General features: G+C 30.6%; 1 protein-coding gene across 1 annotated transcript; it reads right to left on the bottom strand.

Moving 5' to 3' along the window:
• Positions 1-1,721: 1,721 nt before the first annotated feature.
• On the bottom strand, positions 1,722-12,966 carry LOC11430608 (putative UPF0481 protein At3g02645). Its single transcript, XM_003616920.3, has 2 exons — positions 12,014-12,966; positions 1,722-3,153 (listed from the first exon to the last, which is right to left on the bottom strand). Exons 1-2 carry the CDS (start codon positions 12,584-12,586, stop codon positions 2,017-2,019), a joined length of 1,710 nt encoding a protein of 569 aa, XP_003616968.2. The 5' UTR covers positions 12,587-12,966; the 3' UTR covers positions 1,722-2,016.
• Positions 12,967-20,038: the final 7,072 nt, after the last annotated feature.

Here is a 20,038-nt window from a genome sequence, read left to right as displayed (position 1 = left end):
TCAAATCATCATAAATCATCAAGACATACCAAAATCATGCATATATTATATAAATATAATATAATCGCCTAAACTCGATTAAATAAACGATTAAACGAAAGTGGGCGTTACATTTCCTCCCTCTATTCTTAACCTAAATAAACTCTCTTTTTCATTAAATAAGCATAAAAGTAAAGCGTAGACATAAAGCTAGGAAAGCGGTTCCTATAGAATACTATAGTCGTTACGGGTGCCTAATACCTTCCCGTAACGAAAACGACCCCGGAACTTAGAATTTCTAAGGGTTTTTTCTCAATTTTACCCTTCCCAAGAAAAAATAGAGAATATCAAAGATTGAAAGGTTCAAGCCTAATTAATGACTTGATACCCCAAAATCGAGATAACAAGCACATTATTTTTTTTTTAACAAGATTGATGTTGTTTTTCTTTTAATTTTATTTTCAGGTTCTATGCATAACAATACGAGAGAACATTTTAGAGTTTTGTTATAACAAAGTCATATAAAGAAATTTAAGCAATTGGTTTGATTGGCAACAATATGGTACATTTAAAATATTAGAAACAATATTATATTTCAAGGTGGAATGGATAATGTGGAAAAATTGGTGGATCCAATTAAAAATATTGCTTGGGTATGATTATTCGACAAATTACAAACAATATTTTGATCAAACCCGTGCAACGCACGGGTTATGAAGCTAGTTAGACATTAAAATTAAGTGAATATGTGTGATGTATATGATCATTTAAGCTACTTAATAAAAACATCGATGAAAATGCGGGCTTTGTTGTATGTGAAGGGTCATTTAAGCTTCTTCTTAATAAGAACATCATTGAAGATCCGAGCTTTTGTTGATTGTCAGCATAAACATCAACATACTATAAAATCCATTTTTAATGAAAAATGTTGTTCCCACTTCGGCCTTTGTTATGAAACACCATTAAATTACACATTTATCCCCATCGGCAGTTAATTGTTGCCGAACCTATGCCTAAAAAAATGCGACTTCAAAAGTTTTTTTTTTGTTTGTACAATGCGACTTCGAAAGTTAATTGCCACCGTTCGAGTTTTTTTTTTTTTTTTAGCAATTTCAAAAGTGGAAACAACAATCATCGTTTTTAATTCTATGTGAATGCATATGTGCTTCGTTGACTCCCCTATCATAAAAATCTAATCTACTTTGACAATACCAATTTCTGTTTAATTTGAAGTTAATTTTAAATTTTATATAAAATGCATAATTAGAGACAAATGATAATTTTGTTTTTTTCTTACCATAAATTTTAATTGGTCCACATTTAGACTAAATACATTTAATTTTTCATTTATAATTAAAATAAAGATAATATGAAGAAAATATCAAATTACACTGATATAATATATGAAGCAAGATCACACCATTGTCATTATTCACAAAAAGAAGCAAAATCATATATAAAGTAAAAGAAATTAAGTCACAATTCTAAATTAAAAAAAGCTTGACATAAATAAAAGAAACATGAAATGAAGTCCTAATAGTAGTGTTTACCAATGTTTTGCATAAGATTATCTTCTGCGGAGGAAATCGATTTAAATCTATAATGAAAAAAATGACGGTAATCATGCATGGTTACTTGTTTGCCAAACCAATTTATTAGAGGGAATAACCATTATATAGAAAGACAAAGTCACAATGATAAATCAAGCGTCAAATACATGAAATATTCAAAATAAAAGCAAATTAGAAATATAGATCAAATTAGTAAAGAAGAATAGGGAGGCCCCCGAATGAATAAATGGCAAAACATGTGGACTGAATTGGGCTTTGAGTTTCGGCTTAGAGTCATTTGTTGCTAGCAGGACAAGGAGTTCCGGCTTAGAAAAATGTTGTTCACACTTCACTCAATGCTAGGAAACACGAGTAATTTATCAATATAATTTATTTTAACGGGCGGCAGATAACTGTTGATGGATATTTATGTCTTTTCTGATGTGTTTCAGCTTTGTTTGAAGTGTATAGAACAATTTTCTTCGGCTTAGTCCTTTTGATAAAATTGACCAACTGTGTATATAGTTTGAATAATAGTAAGAGCAAAAAGGAAGAAAGCAGCAACAAGAGACACCATAGCCCAAGGGTTCCTAAAATAAGTTTGAATGAGACTTGCACGCCAACTTTTCCACGGCTTCTTACAGTAAGAAATCATACTCTTTGTCACCTCTTCAAGTTCTCCTTCACGATCCATTGGGATTTCTTTTGCCAAGGAGTTGAACAATTTGGCAACAGCTTTGTCACTCTCAAGATAGTTGATTATGATCCCACTTCGGATGAGAATTGCAACGTCTACAGCACTGTCAATGATAGTGTCTATAAAGCATACAAAAGATATTACCTCTTTACGGGTTCCATCGACGTGGAGAAGCTCGAAGGCAATGAGGTTAAGGAACATGCATTCTGTGTGGTCGTCAACCACCAATTTTGGGAGCCTAAGAACACCTCGATTGAAGGAAACATCTTTGAGGCTCCTTGTTTTGCTTTTCTTGAAGCTGATTCCAGCCTCTTTCAGCTCCATTGCAGATCGATTAAGATGATCTTCATCTTCTTTACTTACTTTTAAACTTGTTTCGCTTGTCTTGAAGTTGATTCCAGTCTTTTTAACAACCATTGCAGATTGTGGAAGAGCATGTTCATGATCTTCAATTACTAATTCTATAATATCATCTTTATCTTCTTCACTTACTTCTAAACTTGTTTCGCTTGACTTGAAGTTGATTCTAGTCTCTTTGAGCTTCATTGCAGATTGATTAAGATGATCTTCATCTTCTTCACTTACTTCTAAACTAATTGTTTCGCTTGACTTGAAGTTGATTCCAGTATATTTGAGCTCCATTGCAGATCGATTAAGATGATCTTCATCTTCCTCACTTACTTCTAAACTAATTGTTTCACTTGTCTCGAAGTTGATTCCAGTATATTTGAGCTCCATTGCTGATCGATTAAGATGATCTTCTTCACTTGCTTCTAGACATGAATTAAGGGTGTCTGTGTAGCTTGGTTCTTGTATTACATTTTTTCTGTACACGTCCAATACATGCAAGCATTTCCCCACGTTTCGATTTGAAAATCCTCTTAACGTCGCTATGATTATCTTATTTAACAACTCATGATGATCTTTCTGTAATGTTTCATATAAATTTCAATTTTATAATCATAATCAATCAGCATCTATCTATATAAATAAACATCAATACTCCTTCTATGTATGTGTGTGTATATATGGGATTTGCTACAACACACCCACTAGTTTTTATGTGGGAGTGTTTTAGCAAGTTATAACTAAAAAAGTTAACAAATACACCTTAAGGTGTATGTTGCTATAACACACCTTCTAAAAAAACAAGTGGGTGTGTTCTAGCAAATCCTATAGGCATTTGCTAAAATACACTCACTTATTTTTTAGGAGTATTTTAGCAAGTGAATAACTAAAAAGTGGTTAATAGACTTCAAGATGTAGCTTTGGTAAAACACTCCCATATAAAAACTAGTGGGTGTGTTATAACAAACCAATATATATATATATATAAACAAAAGTTAGTCAAAGAATATTGATTTATATCAAATACATCAATTTTCTTTACTAAATTTTGTTTATATCTTGTTAGGGAAGGAGTAAATAGGTAATAGAATGGTATTACAATGGTGGGTTAATACCGTTTTTGGTTCTCGTAACATTAGCGAATTTTGGTTTTAGTTCTATAAAAACAAATTAGATTATGTCTCCGTAATTTCAGATTATGTTATTTTTGGTCTCTCATTTAATCACGTCAGCAGAATCTGCATACGTAGCTGATTGTGTAATTTTTTTCTTTTATTATTAACTTTATTTCCATGTGGCGTTTATTTTGATTTACATTTATTTAAACAATTGAAAACATATTTTAGAATTAAAATGAAATAACTTCAAATTAAAACTAAAATGAATTAAAATCAAAACTCAATCTTCATCTTTCTCATTTCCTTCAAGTCTCCCATTCCCCATCTCTACGTCACGCCCCCAATCTTCATCTTTCTCATTTCCTTCAACTCTTTAAAGCTTCTTCATCAAGTTTTTTACCGTAACAAGATCTTACTTCTATATAGATTTCTCCTATTATAAATTCATTATCCTATCAATACCTTTCTAAACAACATCATATTCTTTATCTTTATCAATCATTGTAGCCAACCCGTAACAGAAAGAAGAAGAAAAAAACCCAGATCGTTGAGAGGCGGACGCGAAAAAGGGGGGAGATGAAGAGCTAAAATCTGGGGTTTTAGGGACGAAAATTGTTTCGGATGTGAGATTTGAAGATGGAAGATGATGAAGCATTTGTTTTTTGTGTTGTTGTTGAATTTTATTCATGTTGTTGAATTTTTGTGTTTGGGCCGAAAGTTGTTGTTGTTGATTTTTGGGTTTGAAAATTGTTTTTTTAACATAAAAACTTCATAAAAACACAAGTAAAATAATTAAATACTCCTGGTAGTTAACTGTCGTTGAGGAACCCCGACGGCAGTTAACTACCGCTGCCTATTCTATGTTTACAATCATCCAGTGCTGCTACCTACCACCCCACTTTCATAAGTGTTATTCAATTCTTGGTGGTCAAAATGAAATTGAGCATCTCTTATGCTACGTCTCGTAATTCTATGGCTAGCTTTCTCGCAATTTCTATTATAAAATTTTATTATAAAGTTTAATCAATTCTTTTTCATTACCATCACCGTTAGTTCTCTCAAAAAAAAAAAATTACCATCACCGTTAGTAAAACATAGGCCTTTTATTGTTGTAGATCTAGATGATGAGAGATAGATTCATGCATGTTCTACTTTGGCATATCCACTTCTTAAATTGGATCCAAAATTTTTCTCGTAGCCAACGCATGGTGTGTGCAACAAAGATGCAGAGGTGTTAAAAAACATAGGCAAAACGTTGGATGTTGTTGGAGTTGAGGCGAGTTCATTTTTGTCACCATTGATAGAAGTAATGGAAGGTGAGAAGCAGAGAAGAAAAACAAGAGATAAATAACTGAAAATATCAATTGAAGAGAGACACGCAAGATAAAAGTAATGGGTGTGTATGCCTCAAACTTTGTAAAATTTTGATGAAATGAGCGGTAGTTAACTACCGTTTGGGCCAGCGGTAGTTAACTATTGTCGGGGTCATTTACTTGTGTCAATAGGAAGAAATCAATGTCAGAAAAGCAATTTTCTTTGGATTTTTGAGTTTATGGGTTGAGGGATGAAGACGGTTCTATGTGTAACAACCCGTTTTTAGCTAAAATTATTTTATTTATTTATGTGTGTCGATATGTGCTTATTTGTTTTTGTGTTTATTTGATTTGGGATTAGTGGATTTTTTAGCCTATAAGTGTATTATTTTAGTCAATTTTAGACAAAGGAGTATTTTGGTCATTTGGTGAGTAAGGGTAAATTAATATTTTTTTGGAAATATTATTTTTAGTATTTTCGTGAGAATAGTTATTTTTAGTAAGTTACTAGTAACTTGGGGTGATTATTTTGATATGGTAATTATTTGGTGTCTTAGCGGATTAATGAGATTGTGAGTAATTATTAATCAAACATGTTCCTAATCACTTGATATATGATTATATATGTTTGTATGTTGTTGGGGTTTGAATTGTTGTTGTTGTTGTTTGTGAAGTTTGAATGAAAATGAGAAAATATGAGTTTTTGGTGAAAAATGAATTTGATGATGATTTTGAGATGAAATAAAGTTATGATTCCATGTTTGTAAGTGTTTTGATTGCCTTTTGATATATATTAACTAATAAGTTTCGGGGACGAATTTGGATCAAAGGGGATCAAAATCGGAGTTTTGGGTGTAAAATTTGATGGGTTCCATAGAGGAAACCCAAAATCTGGGTGCACATATCTAAGCAACTCACTAGTCGAGCTGTAGCTTGCCATGGCGAGTTGCCCCGGACAGAACCCATGATTTTGGGCATCTAGGGCAGCTGGGGGTCGATCCAGAGTTTCCTAAATGCTTTTTTTATGTGCTTGATTGCTGTTTTCACTTAGAAACCTACTGGAACATCAAATGAATTGGATTAAATTTGATTTTGTGAATCGAATTGAAACTTAGCTGAAAAAATGTTCAAGAACATGAAATTTTCCGAAACTTGTTTTTCTCGAGGGAAATGGTAGGGTTAGGGTTTATTTTCTGTAACTATGATTTTAAAATGATTAAACATGGTGTATATGAGTTTAAACTTGGCCTTACTTTGAAAAATGGTTTTCTTGATTTATGTATTATCAATAACAGTGGTAACAATCTCAAATAAAAAACTCGGCCCTTTAAAACTTCAGCAAAGTCACTTCACTCCATATCAAAAACATTAACAATAGAAGATTAAAATGAGCAATTGATTCAATGGTTTATTAATTTTTGGATTTGGAATAGAAGGGGAACTTAAGGATTAATGAAAATTGGGTCTTTTTGCTTTAGATTGACAAAATGAACATGATGTTGAAATTAAACAACAAGGGTAGTTCAATCTATATCAAAATAACAGATTTTTCATCTTAAACAAAAACATAAGTTTTGGTCTGCAACAACAAATTAGAAAAATTAAAGAATTAAATGAGTAAGCTAAATAATAGATGGCTTAACATGAACAAAGAGAACACAACAATGGAGCTGCAAACTCCGGAGCCGTGGCTATGTATGATTGCACCGCAGCGGGGGAAAATGGGTCACGCAAAAAAATTTCATGTGGTGAAACTAAAGGGACCAATAGAAAGCTCTCGTTGAGGGGATGAAGAAAACGATCTTACTTTGTTTGATCAGTGAAAATGGGGCTCAAATTTGCACCAAAAATGGTGGTTCGGTTATAAGAAGGAAGAAGGAACGGAGCCGTGTGATGAGCACATAACGAACTATTCTTTCGCCTTTTACTAAAGAAGGAAAAAGGAAGAATGGCAAGCTTTATGAGTTTTGGACTTGTGTTCTTTGGACTTTGGAGAGATAACAAGTGATAAAAGAAAATGTTGTAATGTGTGTATTTGTATGATCCACCAAATCAATGGATACAAAAAATGAAGGAAAGATAACCGCGTGTTGTTTGTATTTGTTTCAATAAAAAAAATAAGCAATAAAAGAGTGAAAAAGTAAACAAATGGTTTGCACTCTCTGCCACTCCCATGTGCTCTTGTCTCTATTTAAATTTCAATTTTCCCGCTTATAAATTGCCAAGGATTGTTTCTTTTTGCCAGGGTTAAACCCCTGTTTTACGTGAACTGTGTCTCACTTTTTCTGAAGTCGTTTTCCCAGGGTCATCCCCTGGCTTTGCTCCTCGAAAATTTGTCAGGGGTTTCAAGGCCCTGTCAAAATCCTTGGCAAATGGACAAATTTCTTGTAGTGTGTCGAGTCTTACTTGAAGTCCATGCATTCATAGTCATGTTGAGTCTTATGACGAATGTAACTGGACGTGTACTTTTATATTGCGTTAGTGAAATACGTAAGTGGAGGTGTACTCTTACGTGGGTGTGGATTCAATGCTGTAAAATTATCTCCGGAATCCAATTGGTACCACGTGTATCTAAAAGAGTCTAGAACATTGCATGCACTTGATAATTGGTGAGTTGTGTCATACTTGACTATGTGAATTGGTGATTATGTGCATCGGCGAAACTTGACGAATATGTGAATTGTATGCATTGCTTGAATTATGCTTGTAAGCTTGATGATTATCGTTGATGTGGTAATTCATTGCATATGATTTAATTAAGTGTTATTGATCTTTTGAAAATGAATTTGTCATTTTACTTTCATTTGATTATACTTTATTTTTGGAATATTATCTAACCATCAATGGTCGTTTGCTGGAGCGTCTTCCTATTTGTATGAATGGGTAGACGGCTTGCACGATTAGTTGCTTTGCTTTTGCTTGTGAGTATGCTTGTGGACTAGCTTTGGACCTACCTCGTCTCTTTTTTGTGGAGTCTTAGTTTAGGGAGCTGATTAAGATGCCAGTCGTTTATCATTTATGTTTCATGATTTGATGAGATTATTACTCAGTATGTTGAGATTTGAGATTTATATTTAGTGATGTATTATGATACATGTGACATGGCTATTTTGGAGAATTTATGTATTGATGAGATATTATGATATTATTCTGATGTGATGTTTGAAAAATTATTTATGCGTGTTTTAGATTAATCGAATATGTTTCATCTAAATTCCTTGAATGAATGTATTATTTGCGAGATTTATCACTTTAAGGGTTTAGGATGTTACACTATATTTTGAAGATTTCCTAAGTTTTGGGTTGAAGAGAAAAAGGGATGGACATGGAGATGAGGAATTAGAAAAGTTGAGTGAAAATTGAGAAAGATGAAGATCTGATAGTGGTATGAATGGAGATGAAGGAGAAAAATGAAAAATTTATTTTATTTTAATCAATTTTAATTTTTAATAATCTTTTCTTTTATTTAAATCATTATTAATCATAAAAAGTCACATGGAAACCAATTAATTACATAAACAAAAAAAAATTACACTGTCAGTGCGTCACAGGGATAGAATTACTGACGTGGTTAAATGATGGAGCAAAAGGGAAGGAATATGAGCTTACAGGGATAGAATCTAATTTTTTTTTTTTACAAAAACAAAAATCAAATTTCGCTAATATTACAGAGACCAAAAACGATATTAACCCTACAATGGATGAATACTACTCTCTTTTAGTATAATTAATAAGGACCATGTTAATGAGAGTCCTAAGTATACTATTTAAGAAACTTAAGTATACTATTTAAGAACCTAACGAAGTATATATTCAAAGCATTGAAAATTTAAGTATTTGACTTTCTAAATAAATAATTTCTTACTCTCTCTGTCCCTTAAATATAAGGTTTTGTTTGGCTCGGAGGTTTTGATGGGGAGGGAATATTTTAAATTTGTTGTGTTTGGTTCATTTTTTAGAAGGGGGGAGAGGAAGGGGAGCAAAATCCCTCATAAGCTCATTTATTGCTCCTCCTCAAATTGGAGTTTTTTGGAAGAGAGGGGAGGGAAAGATAAATGAGTTAATGCAATTTTAATTACATTGACATAATTATCCTTATATTTATTTATAAATGACAAAATCTTCCTTGTTAAAAATTGAAGTGTTTTCAATATATTGCTTATTACCCTTTTTCTTAACGTGCCTATATCGTCATTTTTTTTTAAGTATAACCACATATTCTTCTCTTCTAATATTATTTTACGATAATTCTTTTTTTTTTGTACTTCTCTTTTTTTTATTTAATATTTTTTAATTGTATTGTATATTAAAACATTATCAACAAATTTTGTTCTGGATTTTTTATAAATATATTTTATAAATCAGTTCTAACAATAATTTTTCATTAATATTTTTACATTTTCCTAGATTATTTTATAAATATATTTTTGTAAATCAGTGCTCTATTTATTTATGAATACACAATATCTTGTCAGAAGTTTGTATGATTATTTATGGAGTTTTCGGTCACTGAGTTTTCATGTTTAATTTTTTATGAAGTGAATAATTTAAAAATCGTGATACTATTTTAATATTAGAGGGATAGAAAAGTAATGTAGTTTTAAAATCTCTCCCCTCCCCTTGTGAACCAAACCTATATTTGATTGAAATCCCTCCCCTCCCCTTCCCTCCCACCATTTGAACCAAACATATATTTAATTGAAATATCTCCCCTTCCTTTCCCTCCTCTCCATTAAAACCCCTCACATCCCCTCCCCTTTTTGAACTAATTGGTACTCTTACGTGGGTGTGGATTCAATACGGTAAAATTATCTCCGGAATCCAATTGGTACCACATGTATTTAGAAGAGCCTAGAACATTGCATGCACTTGATAATTGGTGAGTTGTGTCATACTTGACTATGTGAATTGGTGATTATGTGCATCGGCGAAACTTGACGAATATGTGAAAAGGTGAATTGTATGCATTGCCTGAATTATGCTTGTAAACTTGATGATTATCGTTGATGTGGTAATTCATTGTATATGATTTAATTAAGTGTTATTGATCTTTTGAAAATGAATTTCTCATTTTACTTTCATTTGATTATACTTTATTTTTGGAATATTATCTAACCATCAATGGTCGTTTGGTGGAGCGTCTGCCTATTTGTATGAATGGGTAGACGGCTTGCACGATTAGTTGCTTTGCTTTTGCTAAATATATGTTTGGGGAGGGGATGTGAGGGGTTTTAAAAAAGGGGAGGGGAATGTGAGGGGTTTTAATGGAGAGGAGGGAAAGGAATGGGAGATATTTCAATTAAATATATGTTTGGTTCAAATGGTGGGAGGGAAGGGGAGGGGAGAGATTTTAAAACTAAATTACTTTTCTATCCCTCTAATATTAAAATAGTATCACGATTTTTAAATTATTCACTTCATAAAAAATTAAACATGAAAACTCAGTGACAGAAAACTCCATAAAAAATTATGGAAAAAAATTATTTTGAAAAACGTTGTTTAGACTTTTTTTTATTCCATAGTTTTTATATTGAAAAGAAATCTGAACTTTTTTAATTTAAAATATATTTTCTGTTTTTTTTTTTTATTTTGAAAATTAAGTTCCAGATTTTTTTGAACTTTTTATTTTGAATTTTTTTTTAAAATTTTCAAAAATTAATTTTCAGATTTTTTTAATTATATTTTATTTTTTGGTTTTTTTTTTCATTGAATATGATGTGTTAAATGAATTATACATGCGGCCAATGAAAAATAAAAAGAAATATCCACATCAGCGCCACGTAAGAGATTCTGCTGAGTCATAGGAGTTAGGGGGCAATCCTGAAGAATCTTTATTTTACAAGGACGGAATCAAAAAAAAAAATTACAGGGGGCAAAACCAAAAGTACCCTATATTATAGGGGGTAAAGCTCTATTAACCCCTTTTTTTTATTTGAATTTTTCACCTCAAAATAAACATTTTATGAGAAGTTTTTTCTAATTACACCCAGTTTAATCCTGCTTGCACCCCAAAATGACAAAATTACCCTTCCATAAAATTTAATTTTCAAAAAGCATCTTCATTTTTTCTTGGTTACACCCTAAAATCCCTCTTCAGTTTAAGTAGGTCATGTAAACTTAGTTTCAGTAGGTCATGTAAACTGAGTTTAAGTGTACATACGTAAACTCAGTTTAAGTAGGTCATGTAAACCGAGTTTAAGTGTACATCTAAAAGTTCAACCTTGTTCAATGATTCGACGTAATCTCAGTTTAAGTATGTATATGTAAACTTAGTTTAAGTAGGTCATGTAAACTGAGTTTATGTATACATACTTAAACTCACTTTAAGGAGGTTATGTAAACTAAGTTTAAGTAGATTATGTAAACTAAGTTTACATGAACCTACTTAAACTGAATTTAAGTTAACCTCAACAATGTAAAACTGAAACTGTCGTACATTGCAGTTGAACAAGAAGAAGAAAATTGAAATCGGCGTTATTGAAAAAGAAGAAAAAATTCACTTATTTATATGCAATCGAGTATGAATGAAAGATGTTTTGATTCACTCTTTAATCTTCCATAGAAATTAATTAAACATCAGGATTGTTTGATCATTGGTGGGTGAAAGAGAGTGGAATTTTAGAGTGACAATGAATGAAATCAAGATTATAAGAAAATTTATATAAAATGACAATTTTAGTATTATCAAAAACTTTTTAAAAAAATTGGGTGTAACCAGAAATATATAGGGTGTGAATAGAAAAACTCTTTTTTCAGTAGCACAATAATTATAATTATTGATGCTTATATTTTAAAAGAAATATGTAATAATTATATTATCTTTCTTATACTTTTTAAATGACAAAATAGATTAAATATGAAAAAATGTTATCCAATAAATATCTAAAACATGTGTTGAAAATTTACATAATTATAAGTCAATATTAATATGTATATTTGAGTTCATAGAGTCTACTGGCTAGTAATGAAAATTGACTAGACCGAACTAAAAGTAGTCATAAATATTACCTCCTCATCACCGTCAATTTGAAGCTGGATCAATTTATGAAGAACCATCATAGGTATTTGATTCTCAAGCATAAGCATGTCACGCTTAATATATGACGCCAAATAAAATTTCCCTTTTTCACCAAAGACGGGATCATTCTCATCATAGTCAGTAGGAGTATTAGAATCAACGTTAACTCTCAAAAATTCCAAAATGAAACAACCATCGAGAATCATCATTTGAATGAATTTTGATGTGTCATTTATCCAAATTGAATCATGCGACTTATACGAGTCTCTCAACTCTTGAGCCACTTTATCCAATTTTTGGAATATCGATTTAAAGGACTCTCCACACCTCTTTAGGAAATGAAGAAGAGCTCGATGCTTGTGCTCTTCCATAGGCTTTAAATGCTCCTTCCCATAATGGTAAGGTCCAAATGAAATTGCTCGGGGCACGTAGGCTTTTTCGTTCAACTCCGTGAGTTGTGAGGGTACTTTGTAAATTGAATGTTTCTTCCATTGTTCTCTCTCATTGGCAATTGAAGGAACGTTGTTCTCGATCTCCTCATTGATTTCATCAAGCCAATTCATTTCTAACTGTATGTATACCTAAGATGTAAGCTCTATTTAACTTTCTTCAGGTTTTAACATATATACTAACTTTGTGGGCATGTAAACATTCAAGATGTTATTTTGTTTGTAGGTGGCTTTATTTATGACATGTTGATAGTACTTCCTCCATCCCAAAATATATCATTTAGTTGAGTGTTCCATACATGCTGATGCACATTTTTTATCATAAATATTTTTAAATATGTACTAGCTAAAATTATAAAAATTTAATATTTTAAAAATATTCATCGAGACATATCCAACGATATCCTATATAATAGATTTCTTTTAGATTACCCTATTTTGTTTAGAGGGTATTTACCCTCTCATGATATCAGCCAATCAAAATGTAATATACATTGACAACATTAAATGTCATAAATGAGTCAATTTTTTCAAAAAAAAAAAACAATCAATTATAATCATAAGGTAACTTTTAATTTTTATTTAATTATAGACATGATTACATTAGAGGTCATTTATCTTATTTATTTGTAACACTTTGGTCCTTTATCTTTATTTTTTTTTTCCGTTTAGGTCTTTTATCTCTTATAAAAGCACATATACATCCTTTTTCTCATATTTTTTTTTTTAAAAAAAAAACATAATTTTATTTTTTAAAATATATTTTTATTAAAAATGAAAAAAAAATCCAGAAATATGATGAAGATGTTCATCATCTTCATCTTCTTCCTTTGAATCTTCATCATCTTCATTGAATCAGAACAAATTCTACACAAATATCATGAATTAATGTTATATTCACCCCAAATCTTCTTTTAAACACAAAAATCAAAACCCCATAGAGAAGAGATTTAGTTTCATCGCAAAATAAAAAATAAAAAATTTGTCACACCGTATATTATTATTATTATTATTATTATTATTATTATTATTATTATTATTATTATTATTATTATTTTCTAACTCTATTCAAACCCGGCATAAAAATAACCCCAAAATTGAGAGCAATTTTGTTGTTTACAGATCAATCTTAACTTTCGTAAAGCCTAACTCTTCTGCTAGTGACTAAGCCTCCACCATCCTCCTTGCAACATTTGTGAAATTAGGATTTTGATTTTTGTGTTTAAAAGAAGATTTGAGATGAATATAACATTAATTCACGAGATTTGGAGATATATTTTATTAGAATTTTTTATTTATTTAAAGAATATGATGAAGATTCAAAGGAAGAAGATGAAGATGATGAACATCTACATGATATTTCTGGATTTTTTTTCATTTATAATAAAAAATGAGAAAAAAGATGTATATGTGCTTCTAAGAGAGATAAAGGAACTAAACGGGAAAAAATAAAGATAAAGGACCAAAGTGTTACAAATAAATAAGATAAAGGCTAAAATATGGTTTTGGTCCCTGCAAATATGTCTCGTTTTGATTTTAGTCCCTGCAAAAAAAATTTGTTGTTTTTGGTCCCTGCAAATATGTCTCATTTTGGTTTTGGTCCCTGACTCCACTTTTGTGATAATTTGCACACGTGGCACATGATGACTGAACCATTTATTAGAGAAATAGTCCCTGCAAAATCTTTTTATTTTGTAAAAGGTCCCTGCAAAATATTTTGGCAGGGACTATTTCCAAAAAAAATAATATTTTGCAGGGACCAAAAACAACAATTTTTTTTTACAGGGACTAAAACCAAAACGAGGCATATTTGCAGAGACCAAAACCATATTTTAGCCTAAGATAAATGATCCATAATGTAAACTTGCCTTAATTATATTTACGTGTTCAATCTTAATTAATTTACACTACAAGACTGACTTAGAACAATTAAAATTTCGCATCAAATTTCTTTCATCTGAATGTCCTTAAATTTATCAGTTATATTCATAAAATTTCTTCTTCCCATTTTGATTGTTCAATTTTGTCGTTCCCAACTGCCGCATTTTTTAATTTTCGTGAGAATCGTCGTCGTTCGTTTGATTCCAAATATCGTGAGAATTATCGTTATTTCCAATACCACGTAAGGTATGGTAACTTGATTTTTCTTTTTAATTTGATTTTTCTTGGTTGTGAGGTAGTTAATTATAACAATTGAGTAAGTCATCTGCTGTACTTTGAGGGCTGCTAGCAGGTATTGCCGCTGTGATGTTGTGGGTGTCTGCTAGCATTTTTTTTGGTTGCTGAAATGGTTATGTGATGATGCTTTTGTTCTTTTATTTGGACTTAAAGGCTTTGGCTGATAGTGGGGCGTGTTATCAGATTTTATTGGCTGCTTAAATAAAAAAAAGTCACGATACCTGACGCAGTTCTAGAAACAACGACAATTCTCACTATAATTGGAAACTGCGGCAGTTTGGAACGACAAAATTGAACAATCAAAATGGGAAGAAGAATAAAAAAGAAACAAGAATTGATCAATAGGAAAGAATAAAGCAGAAGAAATTTGAATGAAGGAAATGTTTTTGTTCTCAGGTTCGGGGTTCTGGAATGGAAGAAATTTTATGAATGTAAGTGATGAATTTAAGGACATCCAGATGAAAGAAATTTGATATAAAATTTTATTTGTTATAAGTCTTGTGGTGTAAATTAATTAAGATTGAACACCTTAATATAAAAAATAATCATTTGTTGTTTCAAAAAAAAATTAAATAAAAATTAAATGTATTAAAAGTTACCTTATGATTAAGATTAGCTCTCCTTCAAAAAAAAAGATTAAGATTAACCCTTTTTAGTTTTAGAAAAAATCTACTCATTTATTTGACATTTAATGTTCCTTATGTATATTACATTTTGATTGGTTGATATCATAATAGGGTAATTACCCTCTAAACAAGAGAGGGTAACGTAGGCCTCACCTATGTAATATCATATGTCTTTATATAATACTCCCTCGATTCCTTTTTAAGTGTCGTTTTAGAAAATTTCCACAAAAATAGCAAAGTGTATTTTTGCACATTTTCTTCCTACTATACCCTCAATTTAATCCACTAATATATCTATATTTTTTGCTCACACTTTATCATTCTAATAAATTTAATATGTTATATTTTTCTCATAACAAACATATGTTCTTTTTTTTTAAGATCATAACAAACATTTGTTACTTACTATCTTTTTCCCCAACAAATTCTTTTTTTTTTTGCACACTCTCTTTAATTAATTTAGTCAATATAAAAATTATTCCAACTTCACATTAATCAAAAGTTAAGAAAACAATTTAACTTTTCTCCAACTCTTTTAATCAAAATTAAGGCTTCAACTATGAGTTCAACCAATGCTAGATCCACACTGGATGAAGATAACTTAGTAGAGCAGACAGAAAATAGCAACAATGGTACCGGTACAAATATTCATCTTATTAACTTAGTAGAGAAGACAAAAAAGAGCAACTATGGTACTGGTACAAATATTCATCATATTTACAGAGTTTTAACTCTTCATAAAATCATGATTACATGTAAAAAAAAATTGTTTAAATCTGAAGATAACAGGAAACAAATTTTGTTTTTAAAAAAAAATGTTTAAAAAAACAAATTTTAGTTTTCCAAATATATATCATTAATTAGTTTTATTTAATTAATTAAAAAAGATAAGAGTAACCAAACAAAGAAAAAGATACCAGTAATTGACAAAGGGTATAATTGATCAATCGTATCCTTAAAATATCAAAACGACAGTTAAATAGGAACAAAAAATTCACTCTAAAACAACACTTAAAAAGGAATGGAGAGAGTAATAGAAACATATGATAAAAAAAATTATGTAAATAGTACACACATTCAAATAATATCACTTATATTTGATTCGAAACATTTTGGGAGAAGAACATATTATTTTTTGTTTGGTGGTTGGCACTATTTATGTTGGTTGTCTATAATGTGTCAATGCTTTGAAGGTAATAGTCATCTTGATTCATTTGTAATAAGTTGCTACAGTAGTTTTTAAATGTATTGAAATTTAAAAATAGTTTTTGATTGTATGTTTCGTTAGTCAAAATAATATTTGATGTTAAATAATTCTATTTCTTCAACATTTATAATAGTTTTTTGTTACAAGAACCGGTATGATAAAAAGTAAATACTTATAAAGATTAATATGATAATAAATAAGTATATTGAATGTCTATTTTGATTAACGGAGTACACAGTTAAGAATTACTTTAAAATTTTGATACATTTGGAGACTATTATGACTACTCATTTCATACATGAAAATGACTATATATTATCCCATTTTAGAAGAAGTACGGATTATATTTTGCTTGGCAGTTGGCACAATTTATGTTGGTTCGTACATTGTACTAATAATTTAATTTTCTTTTGGACTTTTGTGCCATGGCTACGCGAAGACTTGTGAATTGTCCCCTTTATATAATAATAAAAAGACCACCATGCTTCCCTCGTGTTGTGTACTTGTGTTCGAGTGAATCAGAAATTAAAAAAAAAAAAAAAACCACGAATTAAAAATTGGGACAATGTAAAATTTTGCTAAGCATGTTTAATAATAAATACTAGTACAAGTAACAATCAAAAGTTTTTCAAACTTTTTGTTTTAGCATCTAAAAATTGTCCTTCTTTTTTATTCCATAAAATTTTTGTATCATCTCTTTGGTCCATGCTTTTAAGTATATTTATATATCATTTAAAATTTTGAATGAATATTTGCAAGAATATATTTTTTTTTTAACAAATCAAAATGGAATATATTGCTCAAAGGAAAAGTGATTCACCCCGTACAAGGTGTGCTAAAAGTGACGAATCACTCAAAGTCTGTTACAAAAACTAGATGAGTGACACAGAAACATGTCACACCAATTAAAAAGAAAAAAGAAAAAATGTTAACACCTAGCCAACACCTATACAAAGTAGTGGGTGCCTCCACCAATCATGAAGAGCAAACGCCAATGGAACACCGCTTGACGAAAGCCATAAAAAAGAGTTCAACTTCACCTTTTCAACAATATTGTACGGATCAATAACCACATTTTTTAAGATACAATTATTTCTCTCTTTCCATATTGCCCATACACAAGCAAGCCAAATAACCTTAAGATAAGAATAAGAAATTCGTGGCAAATCCGCCAGATGAATAAACTGATAGTAGTGATCCGCTAACGATTCTGGAAGAACATAAGAAAACCCAATCCAATGACATAATAAATACCAAACTTTCACAAACAATTCACATCCTAAAAGAAGATGTTCCGACGTCTCAATGGAACCACACCCGCCAACACACAAAGTATCGTTTACTTGGAGCACATGTCGACGCGCCAAACTCGACCTTGTCGGAATTCGATCTTTCAATAGATGCCACACAAATAGAGAGACTTTTGAAGGGACCACTTTGTGCCACACGTCGGTGTTTGAAACAGCACCCACCTGATACGTTAAAGATGTTAAAAATCGGTAAGTCCCACTCACCGAGTAACCATGAATAGGATTAAGCACCCAACGCCAACGGTCCTGTAAATTATCCTGCAAAATAACGTTATTCAATAAATTCACGCACTCCCTCACACTATCCTCCTCCCAAGCCAACAACCGGCGTCTCCATCTCCACCCACCTCCGCCTTCTTCCCATCCCATTCTCGCCATATCACTCACTGAACAATCTTTATGCACCGACAACTCATAAAGGCGACTGAACCGTATATGTAAAGAAACTCCATCCTTCCAATTATCAGTCCAAAAGAAAGTATTACACATGTTACCTACCACCCGCCTACAATTATCATTTGCAAGAATATTTCTAATATTATAAGAATCTCTAACAAATAAGCCAAAAACATAAAAATTCGTATTTAATTAATCTCTTGTTAAAGAATTAAAATTTTGTAAGAAAGAATTTTATAATGTACTACTAAACACGACGGAGGAAAAAGAATTTAAAATTTTGAATGATACACACGAGTTGCCTTAAAAGTAGGAACTAAAAGCGCTGATACAAAACTTTAGGAGATCCAAAGTCGGAGAATTTCTTAGGGAAATTAAAACGAAAAGTTGAAATATTTATATGGACTAAAAACACATTTAATCCAAAATATATCCACAACTATTATGATTGACGTAGTAAAAAAAATGGATACAATAAGTGACAATGTGAAAGAAGAATAAGAAATTACATGTCTCTCAAATTACAATGAGTAACAGTGCATGCGGTTTTTAATTAGTCAAAAAAAAAAATGTAGGATATAGGGTTGGGAATCTGGACATCCTACAAAAAAATCGACCTTGTAAAAATGGGGTGAAGATCCTCTCCATTTGGCAAAATAAATGGAGTTTTGCAAGTTGGAGAGAGATAGACACAAAAAATAGATGGTGGGTCATACCACTAAGTGGGTCCCACCATCATTAATTATATTTTAGTTTTTTCAAGATTTTATGTGTCTTTATCTCTCCAAATTGAAGAAATGGAAAAACACGTAAATGGAGAGGATCCTAACCCGTAAAAATGGGTGATCGGCTGTTTAAAATAATTTGGTTAATTTTTGTTTGCAAATATCCATATATTTAGAGATAATTTTGAATTTGGATATCGTTTTCTACATGTAACCATATATTAGCGCCTTGTTATAGTTGTTTCCTTCCTTGGCTATCTGCTTAGCAACGAGAGATTAGTATATCTTTGGTAAAATTACTCTTTTGATCCTTTAATTATATCTCTATTGCTCAAATATGTTTCTTCCTTCATTATTAAGCCTCAAATATCTAATCGGTGGTACATCAAAGACTTTATTAATATTTTTTAATTTAACTGTTTTTTTGTTACAACTGTTTGATCTTATTGTAAAAATAAAGTCATTTTAATTGTTTCTTCTATTTCTTCATCTTCTTCCCTCTCTTGTTCTTCATCTTCATCATCATCTTCATCAAAGAAACGTAGAAAATCACTAAAAAAAAAAACCCTCCTCTTCTGTTGTCTTCTATCTCATGCAACAAAACCTATGAACCTTCACTCTTTTCAATAGAGATATGTGAATAATGCATATTAAAATTGTGAAATGTATTTTGAAACGGATGAAGTATAAATGAATTTATATAATATAAATTTAGGATCCATTTCATAGACTTTTATGGAAATGAATTACTATTCTTTTGGTGTTGCCACATGTCCATTTCTTTTTTACAAATGCTCTCACCATATTGATCCTCACAAAATGCTCTCAGCACAATCATCCTCACATATTTGTATTTAATGTTCATGTATAAAAGGAAGTTTTACAATATCAAATTCTATTACTTGAATTTATATTAGAAATCAAACATTTCGAATTCAAAAAGTACAAATTTGAATCAAATATTTTTTTTTAATAATCAAATAGTTTAAATTAAAATTCTTTCAAAAAAGATAGTTTGAATTAAAATATTTGAATTTAAAGATTAAAATAAAACAATTGATTGAATTATTCAAATTTATTTTTTTATTAATAATAACTCATAATAGTGTTTATTCAAAAAAAAA

Source organism: Medicago truncatula, chromosome 5 (genome assembly GCF_003473485.1).
Source record: "Medicago truncatula cultivar Jemalong A17 chromosome 5, MtrunA17r5.0-ANR, whole genome shotgun sequence".
Classification (NCBI taxonomy): domain Eukaryota; kingdom Viridiplantae; phylum Streptophyta; class Magnoliopsida; order Fabales; family Fabaceae; genus Medicago; species Medicago truncatula.
Note: the sequence above shows the minus strand (reverse complement) of the source record. Positions and strands in the feature narration are given on the sequence as shown.